Below are 9,461 nucleotides of genomic sequence, written 5' to 3'. Positions count from 1 at the left end.
GAACAGGAAACCGACACTCGGATATTTTTAGATGGAAAGCATTTACAAAGTACTGGAGATCAGAACCTTTACAACGAAATAGCGATAGTTCAAGCTACTCCACGACGAAGTACTCCTCCAAACAACTATACAATCATCTAAAAATCAACTTTCTAAGTCATCCCTACCTAGCTTTCTGGCTACCAAAGATAGCATCCCTAGTTACAAGCTTTATTCCTCTTACCCATAGCTCTGCCATTTCAAACCCACCTTCAGAGACAAAATGAATCTCTTTATTCTTGGTAGTCACCACCCGAAATACTCCAGGTTCATTAGCATCACCCTTGCTGCGCCTGTTCCTCTCAAAAGCTGGACTTGGCCCCAATTCTGCCTCTCGGCATATCACATTTCGTTGACTTGACTTTCCCCATTGCAGCACTCCGGCAGTTAACACCATTTTCACGTCTTTCACATGAGGATTTCCCTTTCCTTCCTTGGTATGCTTAATGAGATGGGCACCACCAAGAACAAGCTTGCGAGCAAACTCATCTAGAATCACACGTTCTGCATCGTTTTTCAAGCCAGCAGTTTTTCTGGAAAGAGAGAGCGCAGTTTCCCCCTTAGCATTCTTAAAATCACAATTTGCCCCATGTGAGATTAAGAGCTCACACATGGAACCATGACCTTCCCTAGCTGCTAACATAAGTGGAGTATAGCCATCTCCATCAGGGACATTTACGTCATAGCCCCTTCTTGTCAACAATGTAACAGCATCCAAGTCTCCATGACGCGCTGCACAATGCAAAGCATAGAAGCCCCCAGCATTGCGATTGCCTTTTTCAATTGCAAATTCAAGCATCACCTTCTCAAACAGGTCACGGTTCTGGTTCAGTTCAGATAATGTAATTGCAGTCTCACCAGATTTGTTTAACAGCTTAACATCAGCCCCAGCATAAACCAGCAAGCGGAATGCTTCAACGTGACCTTTTAAGGCAGCAACCATGACCGCCGAGAAACCATTATCATCCTGATAATCAAGATTAACTTCTCCCCTTCCAATCACAACTTTTAGAGCCTTAACATCACCAGCTTGAGCAACAAATATTAAGGGAAAGAAAACTGAAACATTGCTTGACTTGGGAATCTTTCCAACCTTGATTACATCTAGCACTGCTTGCTGAAAACCAAGCGACCACCGGTTTGAACCAGCAATTGAACTAACTGACTGACCAAAGATGTTAACTAAGCCAAAGTCAGCACCAGCTCTGGTCAACACTCTGAGACATTCTTCATGCTTGTATTTTGCACAAACCATCAAAGCTGTGTCACCAGAGTCAGTCTTTGAGTTTAGATCACAACCAGAATCAATGAGGGATTGAAGGGTTGCTGACAAGCCGAGACGAGCAGCCATGTGAATTGGACGGAACTCAGTTTTCATGGTTTTAACTGGGCATTCTACATTTGCACCACGGCTCAAGAGCACCTTGACTGCTCCTGCATTGCCACAAAGGATTGCATGGTGGAGGAGGGTTCTTCCATAGTGAGGTGTCTCAAGGGTGAGGTGCTGAAGGAGCATGCGCAAGATGGTACCACTATCTTCAAAATATTCTACAGCACACCAACTAATGGCATAGGGCTCAGCCAGTCCTGCACCCACTCGAAATTCTTCACCTGTAGTAGTGTCCCATGACCATGCTCCAAGACTTACTTTCATATCAGTTGGTTTCCCAGCCTGTATTATGATTTTGGATAAATCAGATAATGAGTCGAAGTGGTTTATAAGGCGAGAACCAAATACCAATAATATTAGTATCGAATTACTCAAAGCATGTTACTTATTCTTTAATGCAACTCTTTTAACTCTCTCTGTTGATTTATCAGGAAAAATAATATCTTGCTAAACTCAACCTTTCTTATGTGAAATAAACTACCACAAAGGTTGATCAGATCCAGATGTGATGCAACAATTATTTGAATGTTCGAGTGATTTAGATTCTAATCATAAAAAGCTTTCCTGTTCCAAGCTTGTACATCTGAAAGACATTTAGCAGCATGAACCCACTTAAACATTTAGTGCCTATTTTAGAAGAATTTATTTCAGAGTTTCGGAAATTTATGTAAATCACGCAGTACGCTAAAAGATTACATCACCTGTAGAAGCAAGCGAACAACAGAAACCTGCCTACTAACAACAGCAGCAACAAGTGCAGAGCAGTCAACATTTGTGTATAGAGAAGGTTTAGAAGACCGGAGCAGCAGCCTATGACTCGCACTTGCATCAACGCCACACTGTTATCGAGGAGAGCCATTAGATTATCACATAAAATCTAATATAAATAACACATACAAAATTATATCAAGAGCTTAATAAAATGTCCCCGTCATGTAGGATCAACTGAATAACGCCAGTAGTGTATTGTTGGCCAAATCAGCAATAAGGGCACCAATACCAATCACCCAACTTACTATGAGGCACAACAGGGGATGCAAACAACAGGCTAATAGCAGCTAAAAGCCAGAATTACATGTCATTCTAATGGCTAAAAGTTAAAACTGTTGAAGTGCCCTACTGTGTTCTATTATAGTGCGATTTAGAGCTTTACTCATGTAAATGGCTAAAGCGGTGCACATGATATAATGGGTATGATGGTTTTACCTTCATGAGAGTGTCCACCACTTCCACAAATCCCCTGCAGCATGCTGTAACTAAAGCATGGACAGCAACATGTGGTCGAATTAAATCAAAGCCCATAAGCAGTTCCGCAAGCCTTGCTTGCCCATGGCAGCTTGCCTCCAGAAGAGCTTCCTCGCAAGCAGGCTGAGACGCCCCAGCTTTAAGCAAGATTTCCAGAATCTCAAGACGACCCTCCCTCACTGCTACTGTTGTTGCAAAGCCCTTAAAGAGTTTCTGATTCACATCAGCTCCTATGCTCTGTGATATGAAAGTGTACGAACTTTTAGAGCATAACACAAAGGGGGGTTTATTTTCTTCTTGATAGTTAAGTTGGTAAAAGGAATTTAAACTGGAGACTTCTTTTGGAGCTAATTTATTATCTTCATACTTTGGCCATAAATAAAACACAACACAATATAATACTCAGTAAATTTCTTTTCTTTCTCCCCGTTTCTTAAAATCTTACAGAGGTTAATCAGAAGAAAATATTACATATAGGAATAATAAGTATTTTGGATTGTTCATCGGGTAAAAGAAATCTCCCAGCCACAAACAGACAAAAATGGGGAACAACATTGATTGATAGACAGAGAAGCATGGGACGTTCTTCTAGAAATGAATGACGATTTCAATTAAAAGGAGATGGGGGATGCATCATAGACATATAGGTGTACTATTTTGTACTTCAAACTCAAGCCAATGTCGGTGACAACTCAGTATGGGGCTTGCACAGCATATTTTTCTTGAACAAATGTGTTATAACAAAAATATGAAAAGGACATACGAAATAATGAAAAGAAAGGCATAATAAACAAGCAACAGATAATGAGGGCTGAATCGGAGAGACTTGGTCTAGGACAGGCGAAACTCACACTGCCAATCCTACCATAAACTTTCTTTCACATTACTTTTCCATCAAAACCCTGATAAAAGATCATCTGATCTAACCAAAACAAAAGCTGAAAATCATTAATTTTGTTAAAGCAACTGAAATGATTTAGGACCTCTCAAAACGTAGCAGCTCCCCATAAATGAAAGTACTGCGTAGGCCCTTTTTCCATGGACAAGCCTTTTAACCATAAACAATAAGGTAGACATATTCCGTAGCTTCCTCAATTTGAGGACTAGAGCAGGGAAAAGCACAGTGAATCTTTGAAGATACGAAAAGTTTTTAAGTAAAAAGGAATAATAATGTTCGAAGATTACGTCGGAGGAACATATAAGATGTAACCTTAGCTTCCTCGATTTGAAAAAACCAAAAAGTTGAAAAAGCGTTAAGAATATAATTATATCAACGAATCTCAGTAATTATACGGAAATTACGAGCAATTTAAAATTTAAAATATTTTTAGCACTTTGAAAAATTAGGAAATCACCAAACTAGTCGGTTGAAATTTGAATTTGAAAAATTCGTTTCAAAGTGAGTATCTTATCCTGTGCAACTTTTTTTTTCTCAGTAGCCAGAGTATTAGAGAGAGTTTAAGTGAAAAGCTTCAAAATCACCAAATCAATGGTTAAAAACCTTTGACTTTTACTAAATTTTCGACAATGTGGTTAACAATGGAGACTTGAAAAGCTTCGATCTGACTCTCCTGGCCTAAAACATTCAAAACATTCAGCCAAAAAAATCTTTAAAAAAAACCGACGAAAAGATTCTCAAAAATAGTTAAAAATCCGTACAAGCAACTCAAAGATTTGAACTCTTATCACCGAAATGCAGAGTAGCTTAAAACGCTCGAGAATCACAAACAAAACGGCAACGGAAATGAGAGTGTTGAAAAATCTAAAATTTCAAGTAAAAATAATAAAATAAAAACAATCAATTAAAACGCAACGTGAATGAAACAGGTTGCACAAAGCCGATCAAAATTATCCAAAAAAAAAGAAAACAAAACGAAAGTTTTCTATTGCATTTACCAGTAGTTTCTTTACGAGAGCGACATTTCCAACATGAACAGCGAGGAAAAGAGCGGTTACGTCCGTTTTAAACTCTTCATACTCCACGCGGACCTCACTCGCGGATTCTTCTCTCAGAACGACTTCGGTCTTCCTCGTTTTTAAGCAAACGGTGCCGACGAAGTTGACGTCGACGAACGGATCGGCGATGCATTCGAGAGCGGACCTCAGATCGCCGGATAGCGAAGCTTCGAGAAGACGCTGAGAAACTTCAGCCTCGCAGTCGACGGGAACCACCTGTCTACTGCCGGAAAACACCGTCATTGATTCACGTAGCGGTTCCTTTAAGGTAGTCCCGAAACGTCGATGTACCTTCAGGTGAGAGATGGCATGCTAGAAGCAAGTAAGCGCCAGAGACTGAAGCTAAGAAGGTGGCTTATTTATTAGATAGGTTTTTTTTTTTTTTAACTTTTTTACCACGGTTAAATTAAATGGTAAGAAATAAGAATGGAGAGCGTTAATCGTAGTAAATTTAAGGGAAGGCTGTGGGTTAGGCGCGAGGCCCGGGCTTTGTATATTGGTGGCTTGAGACATATGGCCGCTTTGGGTTACGCGTAGGCTTAGTTCGTGGAGAAAATATCGGGTAATAATCGTGGGTTTGAGATCTGAAATCAGGACCGTTGATAGGAATTAATTTTGTTATCAGAACCGCCTTGATTTGCTTTAAAATATAAATTGAATATGAAAATATAAAAACATTGAAACGAACAATGTTTACGTTGAATTTCTTCTTTGAAGTTTTTGAGTAAGTTGTTTTGCCTTATCATTGTTTTTCTAACTTCTAACTATATTCAATATTTGACATAACACATAAGTATTGGATAAATTCATAAGATTATAAAATTATAACTTTATGAAAAGCCAATTGAACTTAACTCAATTCCATTTAACTCACGGATATAGATTTAATCATTGGATTCTTCTACTAAATAAATTTATATGGCTTATTGTCTTTGTTTTTCTCAACCAAAATAGTGGCCATTAGCTACAAAGTGGACATATCCAACAAAAAAACAAAATGAAATAAACAATAACTAGAATTATGTTAAAGATATATTTAGGGATGTAAATAATATATCAATATTCATAAATTATTTAAAATTAATTTAATCATTATTGAATCATGCTCACACTCAAGCAATTTAATTTTTCAAGTAAATCAAATTAAAGCATTTTAACATTTAATTTAAATAACTTGTGTGCTTAATTAAAATTTTAAATATTATTTTTTTATTATTTTAATTAAAAAATCACTAGTTTATTTTTATATATATTTATCTGAGTTCGAGATTACGATTAAACACATAATCAATTTTGAAATAAAGTATGAGAATCAAATTTATTTTTTATTAAATGAATCTAATCAAACAAGTGAAAATAATTTAATTTTTATTTCGAATCAAATTTGAATTTAAAAATTTAAATTCAATTAAACTCAAACCAAATTCCATACAACATATTTTAAATTAAATTCAAACTTAAATTTTTTAATATATCAACTCAGTATGATTCAACTGCACCATCGATATGCCATGCTACATACTTAAACACATGGTTGTCGGGTTTTGTAGTATCACCGTTTTTTTTCTTTATCTTAATAATAATTTTCTATTTTCTCACTGAGATTTATAAATTTATTGGACTGTTTTTTTTATCTGTTACTTTGATCCAATAAACTGTTTTTTTTTCTTATTTTATTATTAGGGCGTAGTATTTTTTTAACAAAATTTAAATTGAAAGAAACTTTATCAACAAATTTATTTAATTAAAATATTTTTACAATAAAATATATCAATTCATTATGAATTAATATTTTGTAACCGTAATTAAATAAAGTCAGGATTGTGTAATCACGTCTACAAAATAATACTATAAATTGTTTTAACTTGTGTCTTAAATTTTCCAATTAAATTGTTGTGGCAATAAATTTTTAAAAACTATTGGTACGAGAAATAGTACACAATATTCAAAGAGTTTGAAAATTTTATACCGAAAGCTTGAAGAAATAATAATCAATGGGCTAGGCACCATTAGTTAGAGCGATCAAATATGATCCAAATTTAAAAAAATTCAGATCCATATGTTTGAGTTTGAATTTAATTCAATTCAATTTGATAAAAAAAATTGAAACTCATTTAATCAACAGTTAAAGTGATCCGAATTTGAATTAACATAATTTTAAGATGATTAAAACTCAAATGATTTAAAATTAAATTAATTTAACTTTAAAACTTAATAATTTGAGTATAAAATAGTTTGAATATGATTATATGAATTTAAATAATAAAAAATATTTAAATTTAATAAAATTTGAACATAAAATTATTTAAAAATTTTTAAATCAAAATAATCCAATCTAACTAATTTGATAGAAAAATAAATCAAAGAAAATGAGATTTAACTAATTTGATAATACAGTAAAATCAACAAGTATTGATGATTCTGAAGTTATTATGATTAAAATTTTGAATTTATGTAATAATTAATCACAAATATTTTTCATAAAAATACACACAAGAGATAGAAAATTTATCCATATTTTTTGGTAAGGAAAAAAAATTTATCCATTTTCATGAAGGCTTTTGCCCCTTTGGATTATTGGCCAAAAGCAAAAAAAAAAAAAAAAGGCATAAAAATTTAAAAGAGCAGAATAAAGTTGACTCCCAAAATCCAAAATCCTGGGTGGTCAAAACGAGTAATCAACAAGCAACCTTGTCTTGCTTGACTCAGTGAGTCTTCCTGATGACCTCAGTCATATCTCTTTTGACCAACTCTTTTCTTTTTTCACTTTAGTCATCTGATCATGTGGTTATGAATCACAGATTCACAAATATCTAAAATCTGTCCTTTGACTGCTCTTGATATTGACATGTGTACGATAAAGGTTCTGAATCTGGTGTACAGCCGGACACATTATACATCATTGTATGATTTTGCGCAGGTGTGGGCCCTCACGGCTGTGATTTTGTGGAGGTCCTCGAAGTGTCGATGATATCAGGGTACAGCTGGATGTACTGAATCCTTACAACCGAACAGGATCGCAGGGGATCTTCTTGGCCCCACTAAACTGCAGAAAATATTGTGATTCATACAAGTCACCTAACCACTAGGAAGACAGCTTATCTCAGCCACAACTGCATGGTTAGCAATGAGGCTGTGTCAGCTTTTTTGCCACGTGGAAAATCACGAATACTGGTCAGCTGCCGGATTTACTACTTCTTTGGTAGCTTCAATTTCTTCTAAATATCTCATTTGATTTAATTGTTTTTAAATTTTGTATAATATTATAAATTTTAAAATATGATGTTAATTTAAATTGATTTTTTTATATAATCTAATTTGATATGAATTGAATTTTATTAATTTGATTTGATTTGAAAATTTTTAAAATTATTTTAATATAAAATTTAAATATATTTAAATATTTTAAATATAGAATAATTATTTTATTTTATAAAAATTTTAAAATATATATAAATTAATAAAAATATATAATTTATTTTTTTTAATTTTTAATATATATTTAATATTCAAACTTAATTCAAATCAAATAAAAAAATTTATATAAATAAAATATTATAATTTTAAATCAATTGTTAATTTTTTTGATATTTTTTCTCAAGTCCTACTACTCATTTGTTTTCATGCATGCAAAATGTACGTGGAGCAGTCGTACTCTCTCACTCTCTCGAGAACATGAAAAAAAAAAAAAAAGGGTTGAAAATGGCAGGTCGGCATGGGGATGGCCTTAACGCGTGATAGGAAAATAAAAAAGGAACATGTTTCTCGAAATTTATTCTTCCTCACTCTTATAAGCAATCTTCTAACAAATACGAAAGAAAGAAGATTAATTTAGAAGTATTAGTTAAATTTACGGTGATCGAGCTCAGCAGCAATCCATGCGCAGGTAATTAATGCTCATTTCAAACTCCGAATCTACGATCTTTCCCGTATCAGTTTTCGAACACTGTACGGATACCTCTATTATTCGAGAATTCAAGAATGCATGGGTTTGCATTTGGTATCTGTTTAGTTATATGTCCTTGTAGTCAATGCCTGTATGGACGGTCGGCACGATTGATGCTGTTGAAGAATAAATTGGTACTTAGCCAAATTGAAGAATATTATTTTTAAAATATTCGATTTAACAATTAAAAATTTAATTCAATTGATAAAAGTTATTTTTTAAAATGTAAATATTTTAGACTTGAGTTCAGTCATAATTTTTTATTAAAATTATTTTAAATACATAATTTGTAATAATTATTTTTAGATTATCAAATATTATATATTTTGTTATGATTTGAGAGATTAAATAATTTATATAATGATAATAATGAATTGGATCAATATGAATTTTTGTTCTTTTTAAACTCGATATGATTTTATAAAATAAATTTTCGAACTTGACCCAACTTAATATTAAAATATCATTTTTATATTCAACTTGATTTGTATATGTATAAAATTACAATCGATTCGATCTGACTTGCATATGTATGGAACTGCAATTGATTTGATTTTACTCAAAATTAATTTAATAATTTTAATTTAATATTCATTAGTTTTTATTTTTTAATATAAATTATATCTTATTATATATAAATATAATATTTTTATTAAATTAATATCTTAAATTAAAATATTGCATAATAATTTTATTAATATAATATATATAATTAAATAAATAATAAAAATAATTTTTATATATTGAGGAGTTTACCTAAAATTTCACTTCAACTTTATTTAAAAAAAAAACTCAATTTTGCCCTATCCGAAATTTAATTTTAAAATAATTGACCTTACAAAATTGAGTTAGATTAAAACTTGAAAGATTTGGACTAAAAATATC

General features: G+C 32.6%; 1 protein-coding gene across 1 annotated transcript; it reads right to left on the bottom strand.

The window, feature by feature from the left end:
• LOC111315900 (uncharacterized) lies at positions 1-4,961 on the bottom strand. Its single transcript, XM_022917920.2, has 4 exons — positions 4,571-4,961; positions 2,636-2,911; positions 2,131-2,268; positions 1-1,711 (listed from the first exon to the last, which is right to left on the bottom strand). Exons 1-4 carry the CDS (start codon positions 4,871-4,873, stop codon positions 164-166), a joined length of 2,265 nt encoding a protein of 754 aa, XP_022773655.2. The 5' UTR covers positions 4,874-4,961; the 3' UTR covers positions 1-163.
• Between the last annotated feature and the right edge of the window lie 4,500 nt (positions 4,962-9,461).

Source organism: Durio zibethinus, chromosome 24 (assembly GCF_047325235.1).
Source record: "Durio zibethinus cultivar Kanyao isolate XHJ-2024 chromosome 24, ASM4732523v1, whole genome shotgun sequence".
Taxonomy (NCBI): domain Eukaryota; kingdom Viridiplantae; phylum Streptophyta; class Magnoliopsida; order Malvales; family Malvaceae; genus Durio; species Durio zibethinus.
The sequence above is the reverse complement of the archived record's forward strand: the minus strand, read 5'-3'. Positions and strand labels throughout refer to the sequence as shown.

Excerpts from the sequence above, each read along its gene's own strand:
- LOC111315900 (XM_022917920.2), bottom strand. The coding sequence starts at position 4,873 with ATGACGGTGTTTTCCGGCAGTAGACAGGTGGTTCCCGTCGACTGCGAG. Across the intron at positions 2,269-2,635 it reads TGGTGGACACTCTCATGAAG|TGTGGCGTTGATGCAAGTGC; the intron begins GTAAAACCATCA and ends CCTCGATAACAG. Across the intron at positions 1,712-2,130 it reads TTGTTCGCTTGCTTCTACAG|GCTGGGAAACCAACTGATAT; the intron begins GTGATGTAATCT and ends ATCATAATACAG.